The sequence below is a fragment of the Chrysemys picta genome, chromosome 3 (genome assembly GCF_011386835.1).
Source record: "Chrysemys picta bellii isolate R12L10 chromosome 3, ASM1138683v2, whole genome shotgun sequence".
In the NCBI taxonomy this organism is placed as follows: Eukaryota; Metazoa; Chordata; order Testudines; family Emydidae; genus Chrysemys; species Chrysemys picta.
Window position 1 is genome coordinate 7274350 of NC_088793.1, and position 25514 is coordinate 7299863.

The window sequence follows — 25514 nt, forward strand, 5'->3', positions numbered from 1 at the left end:
AACCTGCTGGCTAAATACAGTGAACCACAGGGATGCTGTGCCCCAGGGCCTGGTCTGAGAGTGGAGAACTGCAGGATTCCATCCCAGGAGAGGTACCGACCCAAGGCCTGGCAGCGGGGAGGTGCATTTGGAGAGACCAGAGAGGGGAGAGGGACAGCGAGCCCTGTAATTATGGCACCTGCATTCAGAAATCCTATTTACCCTGGATCTGGAGGGATTATCTCAATGGCCCTGAAGCCCTGGGCTGTTCTAGGGGTTTGTACTGCTACCCAGCCCCCTAGTATCTAGGTGCCTTTCACCTCCCAGAGACTGATACTAGTTGAACTGGGATATCGATAAAGCCCTGGCTGGGATGATTTAGTTGGGATTGGTCCGGCTTTGAGCAGGGGTTGGACTAGATACCTCCTGAGGTCGATTCTATGATTCTATGATATGCACCACAGCCACCGGGCAGAAACGGCAGCACACACTGCCAGGCGATACTGCACTTCCTTGAATATCAGATGTTCAGCTCCTAGACCGCTGGGAGTTCTCTGGCCTGTGACAGCCAGGAGGGCAGACCAGACGGTCCCAACGGCCCCTTCTGGCCTTGCTACGAGTAAGAACGGAGCTAGAGAAAACCTCACTCTGCAATGACTTTGCCATGTGTCCTTCACTGCAAGCGTGGCGAGTCTAAATGAGCCTATCAGAGGGGAACAAGTAACATATGCGCATATTAATTTGAAGCGGAGAAGCTGACACTGCATTTCCTGAGGCTGCATCAGGCCCGATTTGAGGTTTTGCTTTCTAGTTAAATGCCAGTTGCTCCCGCTCTCCCCCCTTCAGCAGTCAGCCAAGCCCAGGGCGTGCAGCCACCCCGCAAAGCCCTGCTCAAGTTCCTGCCACCCACTGGGGTTGTGCTCCCCCACGTGTGTCGCTAGGACTTCTGGGGGCACAGCCCATGTGTTTCTGTGCTGCAGCAAACTGAGCCGCTCTATGATTCTACCCCACTGAACTGTGGGAGAGCTTGCCTGGCCTGCTGGGCACACAGGGGGAATTGTGGGAAGGCCCTGGAGGACTATCAGCACCGAGTGGTTTAGCCTGCGCCCTGGGCTACCAGCCCAAGTGAAAGCGGGATGTAGGTTCCACCCCACACCCCCAATGGGACCAACTAGCCTGAGGAGAAAGAACCATGACACTCGCGGGAGAGGGATATGTGTGGGGAGGGTAAGGTGGTTAGGGGGCACCCCCGGGTAAGAGCCTGGACTCACTGCAGCGAAGACAGATCTCCCCGTCCTCACTTTTGTAAAGAAGTTTTGCAGTGGGCGAGACATGCTGAAGAGCCCTCGAAACCCCAAACTTCCCTTTGTCCTCAGAACAGATCCCATACCAACCGCTTCCCACTCAACGTCTCCAGCTGCAATTGGGGCTTAACTCCCAGCCCAGCAAGGGAATCAACGTTTGGTGGAGCTCATCCCAGGCCCCAGCTATGCCCATTCAAACACACCGCAGTATGTAGCCTGACTGAATGCAGAGCCAGGCTCAGGACTGGAATGGAAAGGGGGGGGACGGACAGGATTGGGGTGCACTATCCGAGCTGTGTGAAAGGTTTGTGCGACACCTGAGTCTGGCCAGTATCATCAATCTGTCTTTTTCATGAGCACTAATAAAACAAAAAGAAGAACAGGAGGACTTGTGGCACCTTAGAGACTAACAAATTTATTAGAGCATAAGCTTTCGTGGACTACAGCCCACTTCTTCAGATGCATATAGAATGGAACATATATTGAGGAGATATATATACACACATACAGAGAGCATAAACAGGTGGGAGTTGTCTTACCACCTCTGAGAGGCCAATTAATTAAGAGAAAACAAACTTTTGAAGTGATAATCAAGCTAGCTCAGTACAGACAGTTAGATAACAAGTGTGAGAATACTTACAAGGGGAGATAGATTCAATGTTTGTAATGGCTCAGCCATTCCCAGTCCTTATTTAAACCGGAGTTGATTGTGTCTAGTTTGCATATCAATTCTAGCTCAGCAGTTTCTCGTTGGAGTCTGTTTTTGAAGTTTTTCTGTTGTAATATAGCCACCCGCAGGTCTGTCACTGAATGACCAGACAGGTTAAAGTGTTCTCCCACTGGTTTTTGAGTATTTTGATTCCTGATGTCAGATTTGTGTCCATTAATTCTTTTGCGTAGAGACTGTCCGGTTTGGCCAATGTACATGGCAGAGGGGCATTGCTGGCACATGATGGCATATATCACATTGGTAGATGTGCAGGTGAACGAGCCCCTGATGGTATGGCTGATGTGATTAGGTCCTATGATGATGTCACTGGAATAGATATGTGGACAGAGTTGGCATCGGGGTTTGTTACAAGGATAGGTTCCTGGGTTAGTGGTTTTGTTCAGTGATGTGTGGTTGCTAGTGAGTATTTGCTTTAGGTTCGGGGGTTGTCTGTAAGCGAGGACAGGTCTGTCTCCCAAGATCTGTGAGAGTAAAGGATCATCTTTCAGGATAGGTTGTAGATCTCTGATGATGCGCTGGAGAGGTTTTAGTTGGGGGCTGAAGGTGACAGCTAGTGGTGTTCTGTTATTTTCTTTGTTGGGCCTGTCTTGTAGGAGGTGACTTCTGGGTACTCGTCTGGCTCTGTCAATCTGTTTTTTCACTTCAGCAGGTGGGTATTGTAGTTTTAAGAATGCTTGATAGAGATCTTGTAGGTGCTTGTCTCTATCCGAGGGATTGGAGCAAATGCGGTTATATCTTAGAGCTTGGCTGTAGACAATGGATCGTGTGGTGTGTCCTGGATGGAAGCTGGAGGAATGTAGGTAAGTGTAGCGGTCAGTAGGTTTCCGATATAGGGTGGTATTTATGTGACCATCGCTTATTAGCACAGTAGTGTCCAGGAAATGGACCGCTTGTGTGGATTGATCTAGGCTGAGGTTGATGGTGGGATGGAAATTATTGAAATCATGGTGAAATTCCTCAAGGGCTTCTTTTCCATGGGTTCAGATGATGAAGATGTCATCAATGTAGCGCAAGTAGAGTAGGGGCGTTAGGGGACGAGAGCTAAGGAAGCGTTGTTCTAAGTCAGCCATAAAAATGTTGGCATATTGTGGGGCCATGCGGGTACCCATAGCAGTGCCGCTGACTTGAAGGTATATATTGTCCCCAAATGTGAAATAGTTGTGGGTGAGGACAAAATCACAAAGTTCAGCCACCAGGTTAGCTGTGACATTATCAGGGATACTGTTCCTGATAGCTTGTAGTCCATCTTTGTGTGGAATATTGGTGTAGAGGGCTTCTACGTCCATAGTGGCCAGGATGGTGTTTTCTGGAAGATCACCGATGGATTGTAGTTTCCTCAGGAAGTCAGTGGTGTCTCGAAGATAGCTGGGAGTGCTGGTAGCGTAGGGTCTGAGGAGAGAGTCTACATAACCATAAACCTGGATATCCTGGACGCCCCATCATCTCAGGCATTGGCACCCTAACATCAGGCTTGTCTGGCCAAGCTCTAAGATATAACCGCATTTGCTCCAATCCCTCGGATAGAGACAAGCACCTACAAGATCTCTATCAAGCATTCTTAAAACTACAATACCCACCTGCTGAAGTGAGAAAACAGATTGACAGAGCCAGACGAGTACCCAGAAGTCACCTCCTACAAGACAGGCCCAACAAAGAAAATAACAGAACACCACTAGCTGTCACCTTCAGCCCCCAACTAAAACCTCTCCAGCGCATCATCAGAGATCTACAACCTATCCTGAAAGATGATCCTTTACTCTCACAGATCTTGGGAGACAGACCTGTCCTCGCTTACAGACAACCCCCGAACCTAAAGCAAATACTCACTAGCAACCACACATCACTGAACAAAACCACTAACCCAGGAACCTATCCTTGTAACAAACCCCGATGCCAACTCTGTCCACATATCTATTCCAGTGACATCATCATAGGACCTAATCACATCAGCCATACCATCAGGGGCTCGTTCACCTGCACATCTACCAATGTGATATATGCCATCATGTGCCAGCAATGCCCCTCTGCCATGTACATTGGCCAAACCGGACAGTCTCTACGCAAAAGAATTAATGGACACAAATCTGACATCAGGAATCAAAATACTCAAAAACCAGTGGGAGAACACTTTAACCTGTCTGGTCATTCAGTGACAGACCTGCGGGTGGCTATATTACAACAGAAAAACTTCAAAAACAGACTCCAACGAGAAACTGCTGAGCTAGAATTGATATGCAAACTAGACACAATCAACTCCGGTTTAAATAAGGACTGGGAATGGCTGAGCCATTACAAACATTGAATCTATCTCCCCTTGTAAGTATTCTCACACTTGTTATCTAACTGTCTGTACTGAGCTAGCTTGATTATCACTTCAAAAGTTTGTTTTCTCTTAATTAATTGGCCTCTCAGAGGTGGTAAGACAACTCCCACCTGTTTATGCTCTCTGTATGTGTGTATATATATCTCCTCAATATATGTTCCATTCTATATGCATCCGAAGAAGTGGGCTGTAGTCCACGAAAGCTTATGCTCTAATAAATTTGTTAGTCTCTAAGGTGCCACAAGTCCTCCTGTTCTTCTTTTTGCGGATACAGACTAACACGGCTGCTACTCTGAAACTAATAAAACAAATTCACTCCCAACCATCTCAAAGGGAAAGCGCTGGTTCACCAGCCTCCTTGCATCGCTATTAATTCCGGTCAGTGTCTGGCAGGAACAGACTTCAAAGTATGTTCTCTGCCCATCCAGATTGGAAACTGCCTTCAGAAGAAATTGATGCTCTGATCCACCCACCCAGAAACCACATACAGAGGCTGAAGTGTAAATGCAATTCCCATTAGCTGGTGATCATCAACTCGCTCTCAGGACATGCCCTTCATGGTGTCCCTGCTCACCCCCTCCTAGGGTGACCAGATTCTAACAGTAAAATATCAGGACACGTCGTGGGGGAGTGGGCTGAGGTGGTGATATACCATGCCATACATAAACATGTACAACACCATTGATATTGATAGCAGTGGTATACAGAATCATGGAACTGGAAGGGACCTTGAGAGGTCATCTAGTCCAGTCGCCTGCGCTCATGCCAGGACTAAATATTATCTAGACCATCCCTGACAGGTGTTTGCCAAACCTGCTCTTAAAAAATTATGGGTGGAGATTCCACAACCTCCCTAGGCAATTTATTCCAGTGCATAACCACCCTGACAGTTAGGAAGTTTTTCCTAATGTCCAACCTAAACCTCCTTTGTTGCAATTTAAGCCCACTGCTTCTTGTCCTATCCTCAGGGGTTAAGGAGAACAATTTCTCTCCCTCCTCCTTGTAACAACCTTTTATGTACTTGAAAACTGCCATCATGTCCCCCCTCAGTCTTCTCTTCTCCAGAGTAAAAAACCCAGTTTTTTCAATCTTCCGTCACAGGTCATGTTTTCTAGACTTTTAATCATTTTTTGTCGCTCTTCTCTGGATTCTCTCCAGTTTGTCCACATCCTTCCTGAAATGTGTCACCCAGAACAGGACACAATACTCCAGCTGAGGTCTAATCAGTGCGGAGTAGAGCAGAAGAATTACTGCTCGTGTCTTGCTTACAACACTCCTGCTAATACATCCCAGAATGATGTTTGCTTTTTTTGCAATACCTTGTGATCCACTGTGACCCCCAGATCCCTTTCCGCAGTACTCCTTCCTAGGCAGCCATTTCCCATTTTCTGTGTGTGCAATTGATTGTTCCTTCCTAAGTTGTAGCATGTTTTCTTGTTACCCTTTACGTCTCTGGCTAGTTTGATCTTGTTTTGTGCCTTGGCCTTTCTAATTTTGTCTCTACGTACATGTGTTATTTGTTTATATTCATCCTTTGTAATTTGACCTAGTTTCCACTTTTTATAGGACTCTTATTTTTAGATCATTGAAGATCTCCTGGTTAAACCAGGCTGGTCTCTTGCCAGACTTCCTATCTTTCCTACACAGTGGGATAGTTTGCTTGTGTGCCTGTAATAATGTCTCTTTGAAAAACTACCAACTCCCTTCTATTATTTTTCTCCTTAGACTTGCTTCCCATGGAATCTTACCTACCAACTCCCTGAGTTTGCTGAAGTCTGCAGAACAAGTACCGCAGAACACAGTCAATTATCTACGGTCGGAAAGCACAAGAGGTGTCCCCAGAAGACAGTTTGCTATGAGGGACATTGAATCCGATTGACCAACCCTGATTGCAAGGGGTTCTCCGGCGGCAGCCGCGGATGACACTCACGCTCCGTGAGACGAGGCTCATGCTTTCTAACCTGCGAAGGGGACTTAGCGTTCCGGGCCCCGATCCTGCAGTGCAGTGATTCTCCTTTGCATCATGCTGGTGGCAGATCCTGGCGCTACAGTCAGCCATGGGTGGCTCAGCCCAGAGCAGGGGACGCTCTAGTGGCATGGAGCCAGCAGAGTGGTTCCTATGCCGCTCCCCTCCTGCTGCCAGGGGTAGAGGGCACGGCCCTGCACCCAGCCAGCTCGGTAGTGGAGGAGCACAAAGGCCAACTTTCCCCCCTCCAGAGCTGAGCTGCGAGCGCCTCAGGCTACGTACAAATGGAGCCGTTAGCTAACGGGCGGCCAAAACCTCTGGAGCGGAATCAAAAGTGGAGTTTTGGAGCTAGCAAAATGTTAATTCCTCCTTTGCAAGTCTGATTTCAGGCTTGATTTGAAATAGCAGATTCGCTTCCTTGAGGGAGCTAATTCTCAGCTGCCCAGCAAACCTCTGCCACTTCTAACCGTGGGCCCGGCGGGCACAGCTGGGCGAACTGTCGGCGCTAGTATTTGCGCCCGCAATCACCGGCTCTTAACTCTCCTCATTCTTGTGAAAGCTGCACAAGCCAATCCGAGCTGAAGCCAGCACCAGCAGGGACGGCAGCCCTGGTGTGCGAGGCTTTGGAAGCAGCTTGCGAGCTCCCATCAGACCCAAGGAGGACGCCTGTCTCGTGCGCTCTCAGCATGGAGCCCAGGGGTTCTGGCTGGGTTTTCATTCATATTCCCAGCATAACCCAGGCACAAGGCCCCGGGTGCCTCAAAAGCAAAAGACTCTTTGGCCTGAGACCTTAGGAAGTGAAACCAGCGAGTGTCCCAGCTTCCCACGCATTTCACGACCTGCGGCGTAGGACGATACAAGTCTGCTTCTTACTGCAGTGTCGAAACAGATCTCAGTGCTGGTCTCATGATCCTGCCACCCCTGTCTGCCGCTTCTCCCAACCCTGTCCTGCTCCTGCTGGCCCTCACCTCCCTCTACTCACTGACCTCTTGCACACTGGGGTGGAAAAAGTAGAGTCCTCCCCTCAGTCCTCAGCCAGGAGGAAGCCTGCAGCCCTAGAGGTCTCACACATCCCTCATCTCCTCCAGACAGTGATTCACAGCTGCAGACCTGCAGCCAGGCTGGGATTTTCAAAGGAGTTACGCACTTAACTCCCCACTGGGCTCTTTTCAAAATTCCAGCCTAAACTCAGACGATCCCTCCTGAGGCATCAATAATTCGCCAGATTTCCCGACTCCCAGGCCTGTGCTCATTCCCACATGCCACACGGCACCCAGGGGCCCTGCTAAGCTTTGGGGAGACAAGGGGCAGGGCTGGCCTAGCAGGGAGAGTTGTAGGTCAAGATCAAGGGGCATGAGCAGAGCCAGGTGCAGGGAACCCTGGTGTGGAATAGCGGGAGTGCTGCAGGTCAGGAGGGAGGTGCAGCAGCAGCAAACGATGTGGGGGAGCCCAGGCTCATACGGGGTGCATGGCAGAGCTGTGAGGAGTGCAGGGGCGTGGCTCTGCCATCACTGCAAGAACAGGGGGTGCTGCAGGCCGGAATTGAGGTGCCTCAGCAGAGCTGTATCCTCTGAAGCTTATACAGCACCCGCCCTCGTTAAGCCAAGGGATTCGTCCATCGCTCTGCTAAGCAGACAACAGTCCAGTTTTCATCTTTGACCACTGCAGCGATGCACCACGGGATGCTGAACAGACTGCTCCCCCCCACCATTTGAAAAAAAGCAGATGACAGAAATACTGCTGTGTCTGGATCCGCGGCACCCTATCCAATTTGGCATCACGCAGGTGAAAGGGCGGAGAAAGGAGCTGAGAAGATAAATGGGTTTCAGTGGGATATGGAGACTTAACTTCCAGACGAAGACAGCGTGATGATGGAGTTTAATAAACTGGCGGTTTAGGCAAAGCTGTGATTTCCGCTCAAACCTGGGATTTGTCGGGCTAGAACAGCGCACGTTGAGAAAGATTACACCTTGCTAGCTGGCTCGGGGGCTGTTCCCTGCCAGAGGGGTGAGCTTTAAAGATGAAGGTTTGTCTTGAATTATAAAGCCACAGGATGCCTGACGCGGCTCCTAGAGCCAGGTACGGAACGCTTGTTTGAGCGTGTGGTTAAAGGCTGTTTCATTACGCCACGCGGCCGTCCTGGGGTATTTACGACCATACCGTTCACTGCTGTTCCAAACTCCTGCCTGGGGAACGGCCTTCTATTTGTATGATCCGAAAAGCGCGCCTGTGTCCATGCACGGAGTCAGGCCAGGTGCAAATGCGCATTCAGATGCTTCGTTACCCCTCTGCCTGTGCAGTTGTCCCGTTTGCTCGTGCAGAGGCAGCCGGGACGCAAGTTCCACACTCCGCTTGTGAATGTGGTCTCGGACATTTGGGCAAAGTGAAGAGAAGCTCCCGGGCTCACCCGGAAGGAAACACCCACCATGTATAGCACACGGCTTCATTTGCCTAGCTCAGAAAGACGACTCAACCCCACAGCGTTTAATAGGATTCCGGGGGGGGGGGGGGGTTCGAACTGGGGGCCTACGCAGCCTGGCTGCTGCTCTGTGTAGATCTCACACTAGAAAGACCCAGTTTAAAACCCCTGGTCAGCAAAGCAGCTCCAAACTAATGACAGGTCAGTCACATCCCCGGACGGGAACTTCCAGGCCCAGCCATCACTCCGCTTCGGATTCAGAGCCTCCCCTTCTTCCCCCAACGTTTTCCCATAGCTCCTCACTCCTTATTTTCCTGGAGGTTGGACTATAATCTCCCCATCCAGCCACTGCGCTCTGCTCTGAGAATCAATACTATGCCTGCATCTAGCCCCTCTTAAAATCCATCCCTGGCTCCCTGGCCCCTTCAATTCCTTATTCTCTAAGGCCCTATGCAGCAGAGCTCAGAACATCCCCTTTCATTCCCTCTGCCAAGGCCTCTTTGCTCAAAGGGCAGGAGCGTCTTCCTATCTTGAAAGCACCAGAAAGTCCCTCTGTTCTTTCTTTATCTCTTCACCTGCCTGCCAAGCGTGACAAACAAAGCCCAGCTCTGCCTCTTGGGCTGAAAACACATGGAGGGGCCATCTGCCTAATTATCATTTCAAAGACAAAGTGCGAAGGGAATATGCGAGGCCAGGGCGGAATTCACGCTGGAAAACTCGCCGTGTACCACCAGTTCGAGTCAGCTAATCGGATTTCTAACGTGCTCTAAGGGACGCATGGCTCGGCCTTCTGCCTCCGACAGGCGGAAATACACTTGCCATCGTCAGCGCAGCTCAGAGGCCCGGCCCCCAGCTACGCGATGAGCATGCTCATGGTTCATTAGCCACCTGCCCTCTGTCGAGAGAGGCTGTGTTCCACATTTAATTTTGCACAGAGAACAGGGACTGAGCAGGTGGAGTTCCCCCCCTGCTCCAGACAGGGGGCGGGTCTACACGACCGCTTAAGTCGATCTAACTTACGTTACTCAGGGGTGGGGAAAAAGTGATCCAAGTTCCAGAGACCTAAGTGCTATCCACACTGGCGCTCTGTCGGCGGGGGACGCTCTCTCAGTGGCATATGGCGTCTTTGCCAGACGCGCTGCATCGGTGCAGCTGCGCCAATGTAGCGCTTCTAGTGTAGACACGCCCAGAGTAAAACCAAACCGCTTGCACTCCACCCTTTTCCCTCCCCGGGGCTTGTAACTCAAATCAAAGCCTCAACCTGAGTTCTCCCCCAAACGGATCTGCTCCTGGACCGTCCTTGCAGGACCTCTTCTGCCTCAGCCCTTCATTCCCACAGCCCCCAAGAGACACACCAATCCCTCTTGTACCTGGGGCTAGCTAACGGGATCCACCTGCCAGCATCAATCCGCTGCAATCACTCCACCCCCGCCTGTAATTACTCACATGCCTGGCTTTAACGCCAGAGACTTTCCCAGCAGGCTCTAGCACCCAACACTTATTAGGGCCCCCCCTCATCTCGATCCGCTCTAGACCTCTCTGGGAAGAGCCCATTTGGGGAACGGGTTTCGGTTCAGGCAGACATCTGCCAGCTGTGATGGGTTCCGCAGCCACGCAGCTGTGGGCGTCTCTCAAAGGGATACCGGGCTGCCCTGGAACTAACCCATTGCCCTTGAGGGCACCACACAAGAAACATGAGTGCGAGTCTCCGCCCTTGACCCATAAGCCGTTGGGTCGGAGAGCCACACGGAAGCAGGATGTTCTGCCCCAGTGGGGAGAGAGCGGAACATCCCTCGCCAGGAACGGGCCCCGGTCCTGTCCGTTCTTCTCCTGACCAAGGGTTGGTGGGGACTGTGGAAAAATTGGGGGGGGTCACAGGACACAAGGGGCACCCAGGGGACATAATAAGGGAGCGGACACAGGTTCCACAGCCACTGCCGAGCCAGGGGCTTTAATGTGGCCTTGGCAGCCTCCCTGCGAGTCGCTGCGGTGCGGCCGTGTCACCTCAGCACTGCACAATAGCTCGGGGAGGAATGATCCCGCTGCCCCAGCCTGGCTCAGCAGCTGCTGGTGGCACGTTGACCCAGCAGCCGGGGCGGCGTCCCTAGCAGGGGGCACGCAGCAAGGGAGAGTTCGGTTACATCCGATTCGAACATGAGCCCCACTCACCCAGCCAACCGTGCAGCGAAGACACTGGGACGCCCCCCGCTGCTGCATTAGTCCAGGTAGGTACGTGCTGGGATGCAATTCCCAGCAGGGGACTTGATGCCTGTGCGCCGGTTGTGATGCAGAGTTCAAGCCGCAGGGTGCAGCTATCGGCCAGACCAGCCAGGCGCCACAGCGCGCATGGACGGGAGGCAGAGCTGTTTTGAGGAGGCCTCCTGTACTCTGCTGCACTCGGGGTCTCCTGTGCTAGCAGGGGACTGGACTCAATGTCCCCTAGGACTTACCAGCCGGTCATGGCTGGATAGTGTCAAGGTAGCTGTAGGTGGCAAGTGGCCAGATGAAGGCAATCCCGCCACGCCCTTTGCTGACCCATTTGCTGGGGGCAGCTTGGGAGATTTTCCATGCTTTGGCCGTGCTTGGAAAGGCCAATGGGAGCCTTGCCTAGTCCCGGCCAATGGCCTTTGCTCGTGAGCACTGCACACGCCCATTAGCGTGGCATCGTCTACCGTCCTTCAGCTGGCACTGCCCATGCCCAGCGCCTCGAACGCTCGGATAAGCCTCTTCGAACAAAGCCTCTGAGGCGCCGAAGGCAAGAGCAGGAATTTGTTGCTCGGGGCTATTTAAAAAGGCGGGCAGGGGAGCTCATGAATCTTTGGCTCGTACTCACCGGCTCCTGGAAATAAAGCTGAGAGTCAGACATAGGACGGGCTTTGATCATCTCCATGACATCCACTTTGGGGTCCGCAGGTCTGTAGGGCATGTTCAGTCCAGCCACTGCCCTAAGACACCAGCAGCAGGAATCAGAGAGGGAGAAACCAAAAGACCCAGTTTACAACCAGGAGCAATACGCTCGGATTTAAACAGCAGACTCCGAATTCGCACACTGGCATTGGGCTGCGTGCACACACAGGGGCATTTACATGGGACAGGAGGTCACCCACGAGCAGGCTTCAGAGAGAAGTGAGATGTGGACCTTTTCAGGTGCTCCCTCGGAGCGTCAAGCACATGGAGCGCCTTCACTAGAACTCCACCATGAAGGGGTCTGGGGGAAGCAGAGCCGTTGTTTCTGTGATGGGAGAGTAGTACAGTAACTCCTCACTGAAAGTAGTCCCGGTTAAAGTTGTTTCGTTGTTACGTTGCTGATCAATTAGGGAGCATGCTCGTTTAAAGTTGTGCAATGCTCCCTTCTAACATCGTTTGGCAGCCGCCTGCTTTGTCCACTGCTTGCAGGAAGAGCAGCCCGGAGGAGCTAGCTGGTGGGTGGGTGGAACCAAGACCGGCAGCCCCCCTAGCAGCTCCCCTATGTTCCCTGTGCAGCAGCTGCCCAGCAGGCTAGCAATTGCAGCTGTCCCTCCCCCCACTGCCATGTGCTGCTCCTGCGCTCTGCCTTGGAGCTGCTCCCCGAGACTCCTCTTGCTGTGTGTGGGGGGGGGAGGAAAAGGGGGCTAATGTCAGGGTGTCCCCCTCCCCCCTGCTCCTGCATCCCGCTTACCCCATCTTCCATAGAGCAGGGGGGACACAAGACAGAGGGAGCTTCCAGGCAGCAGCAGGGTCTCAGCTTGCTGATCTAATTAACAAGGCAGTGTACTTCTGACCCCACTCTTCATACTTAAAGGGGAAATGCGCATCTCTCTCTCTCTCACACACACACACGGTGTGTCTCTCTGTCTGCCCTCCCTCCTTTCCTGCTGCCTTGTACAGTAGAGTGTGAGAGTTAACCCTAGAGGGCTCAACCAATTGCTAGTTCATCATTAGCAGTAAGGGAAATATCCCACCTTCGGACTCCTCCACCACAACCAAGCTTCACAATCATCATCACTGTGTACCAGTATTAAATTGTTTGTTTAAAACTTATAGTGTGTGTGTGTGTGTGTGTGTGTGTGTGTGTGTGTGTGTGTGTGTGTGTGTGTGTGTGTGTGAGAACTGGGGCAGGGGAGATGGATAGCAGAGACCATCACTCCTATTACACCCCAGACCCTGGGAGTAACATCATGTGAAGGACCAGGTCCGCAGCAGGCATAATTCACCACAATTATATTGGCCTAAACAGATCATCAATTTACACCATCTAAGACTCTAGCCCCGAGTGCCCAGAGCCTTCTCCCGCAGTAAAGCATCACTTGTCAGTGGGGAAGGGCCCAACGAACGAGGTCACTGAATCCCAGATCCACTCGGTCCATATACTAAGGTTCTAGCCGCCGGCACCCCAGTTCTGCAGGCTGGTCTCAGATCCAGCTGAGTAATTCACCGGGAATTGGCTCAGGCTCTAGGACTCTTACCGTGGCAACACGCGTTACGGCCACACTGAGAGGTCAGAGTCTAAGACTAGAGAGGTTGGCGCAGCCTGGCAGGACGATGCGCAGAGAAAACTTACTGGGCTGCTGCTCAGGCTGTACTTGTTCAGTGGCTAAACAGAGAAACTCTCGTCTCCCGGGCTGGGGTCCTGGCAACTTTTCCCAGCACCAGCTTCAGCTAGTGAGGCTCTACTCTGAAAAGTGTCCCTACAAATGGTCTTGTGAGAGGTCACGTTTGTTACACCTCAGTGACTCCATCAAGCACGCTCAGTTTGAGTACAGAGGTTTTCCTCCACTAGCCAGCACTGGGAACTCAAGCTGGGCTCGGAGTCATGCTGGGATCTTTCCTTCTCACATGGGACCACATGTTCTAAAGGTCCTGTAGGGAAAATCAGGTGCTTGGTGACACCTGCGCAGCCCCAGTGCTTTCAGGTTATGACTTCAGTAACACCTGAGCAAGGCCAGCGGTTTGCACAGGTGTAACTGACCGGAACCTTGTAAATGGTGCAATTGACGATGCCCCCAGAGGAATAGAATCCAGCTCGCTTGCTCTCAGCTGTGTTGGCTCTCGAGGGCTAACAAGAGTCAAGAGCAGTAAAAAAATCACCTTTTGCCTCTCAAATGAACAGTTCTGCCTCTGACACTCACAACAGGGAGTAGACCTGGTGAGTCGGCGGAGGCCTCTTTGTACACGGTCACTTTTCAGAGTAGAACCTCGCTTCTAACAAAGCTCTGAGCAAATAAATATTTTCAAGAGTCAAGTTGGTGATTGTGGTGATAATTTATATGGTGAACAAAAAACCTTCTGGTCACATTAGTGGGAATTGGGAGCATTTTCTCGCATTCTCTTCCCAAAATCATCTCATTTCAGGACAGATTGGAAAAAACAAAACAAAAAAATCCACGACTAAGTCAGAAAGCTCATTGCGTGGTACCCCCCGCCCCCTTTGGAGATTGAATTATAGGGGAGACATCCGCCGGTGACTTACCTCACTCGCTCTGGGTAAAAGAGGGACATGTTCCACACCACAACTCCGCCCCAGTCATGGCCGATGAACACTGCCTGGGAAATGCCCTAGGGGAGTACGAGAAACAAGGAAGGTGTCATTGCGAGTGTGTCAATGGGTTAGTGATTTTGGGGAGCAAATGGGGTTTCCAGGGCAGAAGGAACTCAAGTTACTCTGGCTGGGAACACAGGAGGGTGACCCAGCACTTACCAGTGGGCACGAAGGGGCTTTGCGACAAGGAGACATACGGAAGCTCTCCACCAGCCAGAGCGAGAGCGGAATGCGGCTCAGTTTGCCAATGTGGCACCGTCTTTCTCCCCCCCTGCTTCCCCCACCCATTCAGAGGGCTCTGCGCCAGTCCAGGGGTCTTTCCCCGGGGAGGGGTGGGCCAGGGACTGCGGAACAGGCCAATGTTCATTGTTCTCCAGCCCTGGGAGGATGGGGAAAGAGACAGCCCGAGGAGGTGCATTTCCACAGCCCAGCCTCTGGGGCGGGGACGGACTAGCTGCAGAAGCCCTGACAGCACGGCTCCAGTTGAGCCGCAAAGCTGCTTTGTCTCCTGGCCTCGCGGCAATCGTTGCTAGCAGAGAGTTCTTCGCTTGCACTTGGCTCCTAATCCAGCAGGCTGGGTAGCCCCCCCCCCCCGAGTGAAAACCAGTCTACTAGCGACCTCGCAAACCCCTGGGCACGCGATCCAGCGTACCAGTCTGTTATCGCCCAGGACAAATTTCCATTCACAATGCCCCGCCGGGGGCCGAGCACAGGAACCAAGGCCAACCTCCCGCCAACCTACAAGCGGGCTGTCAAGTGCAATTCAATGAGCTGCTGGCTGGAGTTTTGCTGGGCCTTTTACAGATGAATCAATTGCTCTCCTGCCTCCCGCTGGCTGGGAAGTTTAAGGCCAAAGGCTGGATTCAAAGGGGACATCGAATCGTTAGCTGGAGGCTGGGATGCTCTCACTCCCTTAGCCCTCCGGACACTGCTGTACCAGTGTGTAATGGAGCCTCCATTGATGGAACTTGCAAAGGAGCTGGGCGGAGGGGTTTCTTCCAGTAGCGCAGGGGCTGCTTTAACTCAAGCCTTCTTCCGCCTCCTGCTCGTTGCGTTCCTTGGGTCTCTCGGCACGTGGCTTACAGGGATTAGCCTCCCTTACATTCACATCAGGCGGCCACGGTTGAAGCGGAGAGGTTAGCAGCAGGGTCAGTTACGTGTAGGCGAGTGGGTACAACTCCAAGGCAGGGCAAGAAAACGTGCAGCAGCCGAACGGATCAATTTAAGCAGGGCAAACCCTTAGCGTAACCACACTCGGACTCACTTAAACTGCTCTTAAGCTTCGTTCAGTCAGGCCTGGTCTATACACAGCGTTTCCCAGTCTAACTAGAGGTGTGAATTTAAACCAGTTTAGTTAAAGCAGTTCACAAGGGCACAGGGGCCACTCTTACTGGGGCCTGAGAGGGGCTTATTACAGGTTAGCCTGACCAGATCCCGAACAGACTTAGGACAGGGCACTGGAATAAGTCGGGATATTATGGGTTCTAGTCCCAGCGCTGCTACTGGTCTGGGCAACTCGCTTCATAGAATATCAGGGTTGGAAGGGACCTCAGGAGGTATCTAGTCCAACCCCCTGCTCAAAGGAGGACCAATCACCAACTAAATCATCCTGCCCCGTGCCTCAGTTTCCCCTCTGTATAATGGGGACAGCGCTATTTGCCTTTCTTTGGAGAGCTGCAGGTGGACAGTGCTACAAGAGAGCTAAGCACTGCTGTTAGCCACCACCTCTTACAACAATGGCTTCGCAGTGAGGGCTCAGCTGCTGTCACTTGTCATGGGCGGCATGGCCTTGCCAGGCAGAAGGTCAGAGGGAAAGGGGACCCAGCTCCCAGGAGATGCCACTAAACCAACTGCAAAACAGCAGCATGACAGAGAGAAGAGGAAAGCAATTAGTTCCAGTTTTCATTGGCCAGGCCCTGCGTTACCTTGAAAGGACCACTGCCAGCTTTGAAGCAGCATCTGTTTCAACAAGATACAGCTCAATCCACGGCGTTCCCTGCTTAGATGTTATTTATTTGTGTGTCCTGATAGAGGCTGGGCCCAGCCAGAATCTCTCTCCTCCCTTGCACGTCCAGCCGTGCTGCAGTACCGAGCTTCTTCAGATGGCACAGAACCCCCCTGGGAGCTGAGCCCCCTTGCGGGGACAGGGTGGCATGTCTGGATTTCACAAATACAACTACTTTGCGTTTCACTGGCGCTCTCACAGCACTTACAAATGCAGGCACCATTATCCCCAGATGGGAAACTGAGGCGGGGGGGAAGTGACTCACCCAAGGCCACAGTCACAGTGGCAGAGGTGGGAAGAGACCCAGGTGCATTAGCCATTGGACAACACTGCTCCTATTTCAAAGGGGACTGGATACCGAAATGAACCCAGGCCACTGTTCTGCCCACCTCATCTCTGCTAGTCTAAGGTACTGGCATGGCCCCGACTTCCATCATACCTGAGCGCCTCACGATCTTCTATGTGTTTATCCTCACAACCCCCACGTGAGGCAGGGCAGAGCCATTAGTACCAAGGGGAAACTGAGGCATGGAGGGACTAAGGCCCAGCGGCATTTAGGTGCTTCACTCCTACTGAAATCAATGGGAGTTGAGCCCAGATGCTCATAGGTATTTAGGCACCGAAACGACTTGCCCAAGGTCACACGCAGAGCTGGGACTTGATCCCAGGTCTCCCAAGTCTGTGCCTCAACCATCCGTCTTCATGTCTGCTGGGGCCCAGGGGCTGGTGTGACATGGACTGGTGGGACTCAGTCTAGTTCCCCGGAGAACAGGCACACCAAAAAGCACCAGCAGAAGTGGCACTTTACTAGCCGTCTCAGCTCTGGGTGGGTCGCGGACACAGACTTCCCCTCCCACCTCTAAGGGGGGGACCCTCACGTCAGGGGTGCAGGGAAGCTGCTGTTCTGTGTCTACTCAAGACCCTCAGCATGGCCCCCTTTAATCAGCTGCAGTGCTGGGTTAACCCCTCCAGCCAGGGAGGGCCACAGAGCGATCCGGCTACGGCTGGGCCCTGCCAGAGCCGCATCAGCACCGTGCGTTCCAACCGGCCCGCCCGGAGCAGGTTTTGATTTAAAACTAGGCTCCTTGGCTAAGCACTTTTTCCCCGAGCTGTGCAACTGCTCAGGTGCCAGCTGCTGCTGCAGCAATAAAGAAAGATCAAGGGCCTGTCAGAAGGTTTTACGACCCGCAGCCCCCGCCGGGCCGGGAGGGTTTAATGAAAACGTATCGGGTTGGGGCAGCAGAAAGAAAAAGAGCAAATCAATGAGCTACCCAGAGCTACTGAGCAGAGCTGCTCCCTATGGAACCGCTGGCTCACGGCACCGGCCCGTGCGCCACCTGCAAGGGGGATTGAACGGTGCTTAAATAGAGCAGCCATTTCAGACCCAGAAGAGCCATTGCAGATGGACGCCCAGTCCCCATCGCACAGGGCAGGAGCCAGAGGGAAGGGGCAAGGGGAGCAGATTTCCAGTCCCTTCTGCGGGTTCTAGCCCCTCTCAGGCATGCTCGCTGCCTCGGGTTAGGTACATCCAGCAGAAATACAGCCACTCCGGCTGGGCCACGCTGGAGCCAGGCCGGGAAGGGCAGGAGGCTCGGGGAACCCGCTGGGTGCACGGCGTGGGCAGTGAGGACTGGAATAGAGGGGACTATATGCCTAGTGCTAGGTCTTCTCCCCTCCTGGCACAGAACTGGATCCACCTCTGGTGCAGAAATGGTACGTCCTGTTTGCCAGCACATGGCCCCAGTGCCACGAGGGGTACTTGACAGAGGGGTTACGCTGGCCAGCCACTGCACCTCCCCTTCCCCGCTGGAGCCCCCAAACACTCACATGGCTGCCAGCCCCGGGCCACCCAAGCACCCCCAGCCCCAGAGTGCCGGGCAGCACAGCCCGAGAACCAGGCCCAGCCGCCCTGAGTCCCGGGCCACAGGCCTGCCCTAGTCCCAACCCAGCCCAAACCACAGGGGAAGAGCGAGAAGCAGGAGGGGTCTCCGGGCGGAGCGTGAGTGGAGCCATGCCTGGCTGTTTGGGGAGGCCGAGCCTTCCCTGGCCTGTGATACCTGCTGCCCATGGGGGTGGCCCAAGACTGGACCCAATAGGGGTATGTGGACTAAGGGCCAGGGCTAGGATGGGGGTAGAGCTGGGGCTGGGGGCATTGGCAGAGCTGGGGCTGGGGAGCCTGGAGCTGGAAAATGCCACAGATCAGGATTGATCGTTGCCCTTCTTTGCACCTTTTCCAATTCTAATAGATCTTTTTTGAGTCACATTTACCTAAAGCGTCAGGGTCCTTCTTGATTCATTCAGCAAACTCCCCCCGCAACCTGACAGGTGTGTAAAACATGAGCTAGAACTGCAGAATCCAGCCACATCCGTGCTTGCATTCATGAATGGGATATTAAACAATTTGGTTTAATGCTTCTCCCAAGGGCAATGCAACCTGATAGCCAGCCTCACTCCTAGGAGCAGCCACATCTTCCCACAGCTCTGCCCCCGTGTCAGATTTATGTCTGATGAGAACACCGGGCTCGTCAATATCGGACTTAAATCCAACCAGCCTGCAATGCACACAGAGCTGCAGGGAGATTTATTCCACCTCCTCACAAAAATCTGATTGCTCCCCATACAGCCAAAGGGATTGGCCAGCTCGGAAGTCTAGGTAGCAGTCACCGAGGAACAGCCCAATAGACTGGCACCTCCTCGCGGGGAGTCTGGGAAATCAGGAGCAGATATTGATGCACCCAGAATTGCACTTTGAAAAGCCCACGACTATCGGTTCTGCTCTCGCTGCACCTTCGTGAGCGGATGACTAAGAGCAAGCCCGTGGCTTACTTCCGCTGCCTGTTTTCGCCAAAGCAGGTTCCCCACTGATATATGGTTAGATCTGCGGGAAGATGGGGGTGGGAGGGTGTAATGGAGGAGACGAGGATGGTCAAGTGCAAAGGCACTTGCCTGGAACTCAGGAGATGTAGTCAGTTCCTGGCTCTAGCCAGAGCTCTCCCCATTCCCATACGATCTCCCAACAGAGTCCTGCACTTAGGATGGAAGAATCCCATGCACCGCTACAGGCTGGGGACCGACTGGCTAAGTGGCAGTTCTGCAGAAAAGGACCTGGGGATTACAGTGGACAAGAAGCTGGCTATGAGTCAGCAGTGTGCTCTTGTTGCCAAGAAGACTAACGGCATATTGGGCTGCATTAGTAGGAGCAATGCCAGCAGATCAAGGGAAGTGATTATTCCCCTCTATTCGGCACTGGTGAGGCCACATCTGAAGTATTGCATCCAGTTTTGGTCCCCTCACTACAGAAAGGATGTGGACAAATTGGAGAGAGTCCAGCGAAGGGCAACGAAAATGATTAGGGGGCTGGGGCATGTGACTTACGAGGAGAGGCTGAGGGAACTGGGGATATTTAGTTTGCAGAAGAGAAGAGTGAGGGGGGATTTGATAGCAACCATCAACTACCTGGTGGGGGGTTCCAAAGAGGATGGAGCTCAGCTGTTCTCAGGGGTGGCAGATGACAGAACAAGGAGCAATGGTCTCAAGTTGCAGTGGGGGAGGTCTAGGTTGGATATTAGGAAACACTATTTCACTAGGAGGGTGGTGAAGCACTGGAATGGGTTACCTAGGGAGATGGTGGAATCTCCAGCCTGAGAGGTTTTTAAGGCCCTGCTTGACAAAGCCCTGGCTGGGATGATTTAATTGGGATTGGTCCTGCTTTGAGCAGGGGGTTGCACTAGATGACCTCCTGAGGTCTCTTCCAACCCTAATATTCTAGGATTCTATGAACACTGCTGTGAGGCAGGGAACTGCTACTAACCCCAGTCTACAGAGACTAACTGACTGGCCTAAGGTTCCTTGGCAAAGCAAAGAACTGTACGCAGACCTCCTGAGTCCCAGGCCAGCACCCTAACCGCTGGGCCATATTTCGTCCCCTATCAACCCATCACTTTCACAAGCAGTCAATTCCATCGGTAGTCTGAAGGAGCCCTGTCCCAGGTAGGAGCCCAAAGTGAAACCTGGTATTTGCAAAAATTGCATCAAGACAGCGGACTGATGCCAAGTTAGCACATCTGCCAAGACTCAGCTAGAGAAAGGGCTCCATTTGTGACTCACCCGGAGGAGCCTGCAAGAATCACAGCATGAATCTTGGCTGGAGTAGCACGGAATGGATCCACACACAGTCACAGCCTATCTGGCCACCAGGTTACTCCTGGGGGAATTCTGTGCCACCGGGCACGTGCAGAATTCATCTCCCCCCGCAGATTTTTTTCTCTGCAGAAAATACATTCTGGCGGAGAAGCGCTGCAATTATGCCTTTCGCCCACCAGGGGATGCTGTGGCACCAGAACAGAGGGCAGTCGGCTCACCGGCCGTACCAGCCCAGCAGCCAATAGCGGGAGGAGAGGCTGCATTCCCCACAGCATCCTGACCATGGGGCCAGGTGAGGAGGCACAGGATATGGAGGGGAACAGACAGAGCAGGGCACATGGCGCTGCTGGGGGATGACAGACTTGGCTTCAGAATGGCTAGTGGGGGGGGCAGACTGGGGCAGGGGCTGAATGGGAGAGGAGGGTGCAGGGACACATAGGGACAGGAGAAGAGGTGGCTGAGTGGGGGGGTGCAGGGACACATGGGGATGGGGGAAGTGGGGTGCAGGGACACATGGGGACAGGGGCAGATGTGCTTGACTGAATGGGAGAGGCTAGGGGTCAGCCAGGGTGTGCATGGGGGAGACTCCCCAACTCTAACAATCCCCCAGCCCCCAAAAGTTCCATACTTCTCCCACCCACACCCAACAACCCCCAGGTTGACTCCCAGGCCCCTTCCCAACAATTATGTTCCTCTCCCTCAGATCCTCCATTACCCCTGACTCCCCCAAGCCTTTGCACTGCTTCTGAGGGGTGTGGGAAATACTTTTCTGCATTGTAGTTTAAATAAATTATTACTCAAAGCTCTCTATTAATATGCCTAGTAAGGAATGTATTTGTCAAAAAACAGTTCCCAGATCTTTTTTGTTGTCTGTATTATTACACACATACTTCCCCACAGGTGTTTTGAAATAAATTACCAATAAAATTGAAACTGGCTTGATTATAATGTGGTATTTTGACAATAAAATATAAAGAATATTGCAAAATTTTTATTTTTTTGGTATCAAATTCCCACAGGAGTAACCAGGTGCACTGGGGAGAGTGCAGATTACTGGTGAACTGCAACAGTAATCCTGCCACACCAAGCCACCAGCACGCATCACCTAGCTCCCACATGCAACCCTACCATAACAAACCAACAGCATGTGCAGCCCAGTGCTCACATACAACCCTACCACAAACTGCGAGCGAGCCCAAGAACCCGTCTGGGTACACACAGCAAAGAGACACATCCTAGTTATAGCCCCCAGCTCTATGGGGTTAGAAAAGAGTAGAGCAAGACGCACTTTTAACAATTAGCAATACCTTGCTCAAGTGAAATGAGTTGGATCAGGGAGCGTTCTAATCTGTAACGAACCTTGGATTCTCGCCAGCATTAGAATAATGAAGTGGACATGAACAATGGTCTTGGGCTGAGACCAAGTTCCTCTGAAACCTGCTTGGCAGTGGATGGGGTTGTGAAATTAACAGCTGAGCAGTTATAACAGGAGACACATGGACCGCGATGTGAAAAGGGCATCCTAAGAACCCACTAACCCTTCCCAGCCTTTGAACGGAAGAGCGCCCAATGGAAGAGGCTGGGGCATCTCTCACTGCAGTCCCCTGGGAACACTCTATAGCCTGCTAAGAGACCCTGAATTGAACTGGACAGGCTTGATTCTCCAGGGCCCTGCTCCATGCACAGTCCTGTACACACCCGGCCAAAGCAGGAGTAGAACTACGTACAGGTGCCAATGACAATGCAACCTGCAACGCGGTGAAGGTTCATGGCTCAGCAATCCTAGCTCCGCTGCACTCCACAGCCCATGGGCACACAATCAGCAGCCGGAAATATCTGCCACTCCAAATATGGAGAGCGTTCCATCATTTGGGGACTCGTCCATCTCTTCCTGGAGTCAGCTTGTCACGGAGAACCAGCGGTCCCAAACTCCATCCCATACTCAACACAATCCCTTCTGTAAAGCGCCAGATGGAAGGATGTTGATCTGTCCAAGCCCAGGGCAGCCACCCACCAAGAGAAGACCACCCCGCACTGAGAACACATCAACCCCGCAGACAGCGGCAGGGCCTGCCACAATGGGCTTATCAAGGCTAGGACGGGGAAGCTGGCTTCTTGTGACATTTCACTTTTAAAAGCCTTTCAGGATGGTTTATTCACAGCCGCTGCTGACAGGAAATGTTAATTGGATTTCTCGCAGACTGCGGCGGTGTCAGAGAAGGGCTGAAATGTAAGATCTGACTTATCAGCCCACGAACCTTTGTGCCGCAGTTGAGTCTCCGCATCAATTATACGACAAACTCAATTCCTCCATCTTATCTTCTTAATTATTTTTCTTTCACCCTGGCCCTATTCCCTGCCCCGGACAAATGCACCAAATGGATCATCACAGATACTAACAAAGCTAGGGAACAGCAGGAACTGAATTTCCATATAGGAACTGAAGGTCATGCTAGATTAAAAAGTTTACCTTTAGGTCACGGAGTTGACCTACTACCTTGATGTTGAGAGATGATTCATGGTCTTGGGCTTAGCTAGGTCTCAAATCTTCTCCTACAAGCAAAGAGGTCGCTCCGATGTCTTAGAGGTAAGCAGTCCCTTAGAGCAGTGGGCCAGCCGCCACGCAAGCGTTGCCCCCCGATCTCATGAGTGGTAGGGCTCCTCTAGCAGTCCTGGAAGGTTCTTCAGCAGTGGTTCCCAAACTTTCACAGCCCGCAAACCCCTTTCACTAAATTGTGAAATCTCGTGAACCCCCTCCTAAAACTGAATATTTCCAGGGATTTAAGTTTAAATTTCCTCAGTATCATGGACGCGCTTGCTTTGCTCTGCATAGTTCTTGGAAGTCCGGAACTACTGGAGAAAGAAAGTCTCAGGTCTGGTTTGACATCAAGTCTGTTTCTGTATTTGGTTTTCAGATGTGCATACGAGGAAAACGGAGCGCTGGGGTCCGGGCTGCCAGCTCCCCCGCTGACGGTGGCAGGGCTCGGGCTGCCAGCCCAAACTGCCCTACCCCGCTCTCCCTGGGGCTCGGGCTGTCTGCCCTGCAACCGGGTCCCACCTGCTGCCTCCAATGCCCGGGGTCCTCTGGCTGCCATTAGTGAAATTTTTCTGACAAACCCCCTGTAAAGTTCTGCAAACCCCCAGGGGTTTGCAAACCCCACTTTGGAAACCACTATTCTACTGCTACAGAAAGTCCTACCCATAGAGAGAGGCGGTCGCTTGGGGAGGCTGTATGGAACCCAGAGAGCTGTAAAGCTTAGACCATGATACCCTGAGCTTCCCTGGGGGAAAGCCAACAGCGTGACTGGAGCACAGGGGAGACGAAGACCCACCCTATTCACCAGGCAGGCTGCCACACCCTGGACCAGTGGAAGCTTTCCTTGCAGGGCTCGCCTTCCCAGGCATAGCACATTGCAGCCAGCCAATCTGCAGGCCACAAGAGCAAACGTGAACCCTCCTAACACCCTTGGCAGGAAGCCACAGTTTGGGGAAACTGAGGCAGCGTGGGTGAGTAACTTGCCGGGAAGTTGAGCGACAGTCCAGGGGCCACAGCAATTAGAACGCTGCATTCAGTCCAGGAAAGCCAGACCCCACAAAGGAGCCAAACAAACGGAGCTGGGCGAAGAGCCGCTGAGGCTAACAGCAGGCCAGAGGGGCTGAGATACAAAGGAAGACTGAGAGGTAGGTAGATATTACTGGGTCAGGGGGCACTCGTGGGAGGGGCAGGGCAACTCAGACACTCAGGGGGTAAATAGCAAGAACGGGAAGCAATAGTCGGTAGGTGAGTGACACATGCCCCTCCATTGTACCACCTGTCAAGAGACCCCAGCGATGAGGGTGGCATACAAGATTGTATGTGGCAGATTCATGCAATGCCATTGGCCTTTTAGATCAGTTCCCTTCCCTCCTCCAAAGATGGACCAGGGAAGAGTCTTTAAAGGAAAGTCAGGGGCATCTGTCATTTAGGATATTTAAGAGAGGCAGCGTGGTCTAGTGGATAGGACACTGGTGACCTGAGTTTTATTCCTGGCTCTCTGTCACTGAGCAGCTGTGAAATCTTGAACAAGTCTTATTTAGATTGTAAGCTCTTTGAGACAGGCTATCTATCTATATGTGTACAGCACCTAACACAATAGGCCCCAAATGCGATCCAAGCACTCTATATATATATAGATAGACTGGCAAAAACCCTAGAAATTATACTATAGGGAACAACCTTGCATTTGTTGTAGGAGCTGGATTCAATCAGTCACCTCCATTTCTTGAATCATGCAGTTGTTATAGGGTTCCTGATACACACACACACACAGAGCACCTGGCTCAAAGCTGTGCTTTCACAAGCAATCACAGTCACTCAAAACAGTTTAATAAAAGCACCAGCACTGCACTGAAGAGATCCCCAGACACACAATACACAATTAAACCTGCTAAATGCATTTCCAGCTACAGCTAATGTGGCAGAGAATCTCCAGGCCAGGCTGCTGGGATTTGGGCAGGCGACTGTAGGAGCTAAGCACACACACAGCATTCCCATCAATCAGACCGATTAACAGAAAGAATAGATTCTCTTTTTCGGGGAGGATCAAATAATAAATATATTTGGTTTTTCAAAAAGCGAGTGTTATCTGGGGAGCAAGCAAAGTTTGTTTTGTCCCAATTAATTGCTTTAAGTACCTAAGGCCTCCCAAGAAAGGTAGATTGATATGATCTCCTGCAAACATTTTTTAGATTACTTACCTCCTGGGATCAGTAGCACGGCTCTTAAACTCCATCCCCATACAGTTATAGCTGGGCAGCAGATGGTGCAGAGAGCATTTCATCCGCAAGCGAACTAAGTGAAACACGGAGCACACCCCTCCACAAATGGGTCAGCCCCACAGATTTAACAGTTAGCACATATATGGCACGCACATGTTTAATTACATTTCAGATGCTTGCCACTGCCATCTGGACCGTGACAAAGGGGCAGCTGAGAAAGGGCCTTTAGAGTGGGGAACGGGCAAGAAAAATAATGGAAGAACCATTCAAGTAAGGATGCTTTGAACAGTTCATCGAGTGCTGCCGGGCACTACAGAGCATTTGATACAATGTCTGCAGGGGGGGGATGGACTCTCAAGGGATTCGAGA

At 52.2% G+C, this 25514-nt stretch overlaps 1 protein-coding gene across 1 annotated transcript in view; it reads right to left on the bottom strand.

The window, feature by feature from the left end:
* The window catches only part of LOC101937180 (bifunctional epoxide hydrolase 2-like), a 105536-nt gene that overhangs the window by 25574 nt on the left and 54448 nt on the right, over nucleotides 1–25514 (bottom strand). Inside the window, exons 11-12 of the mRNA XM_065587430.1 lie at nucleotides 14171–14256; nucleotides 11555–11666 (exon numbers count right to left, since the gene is read on the bottom strand). Coding sequence (XP_065443502.1) covers nucleotides 11555–11666; nucleotides 14171–14256 — 198 coding nt within the window. The remainder of the gene's footprint in view (nucleotides 1–11554; nucleotides 11667–14170; nucleotides 14257–25514) is intronic.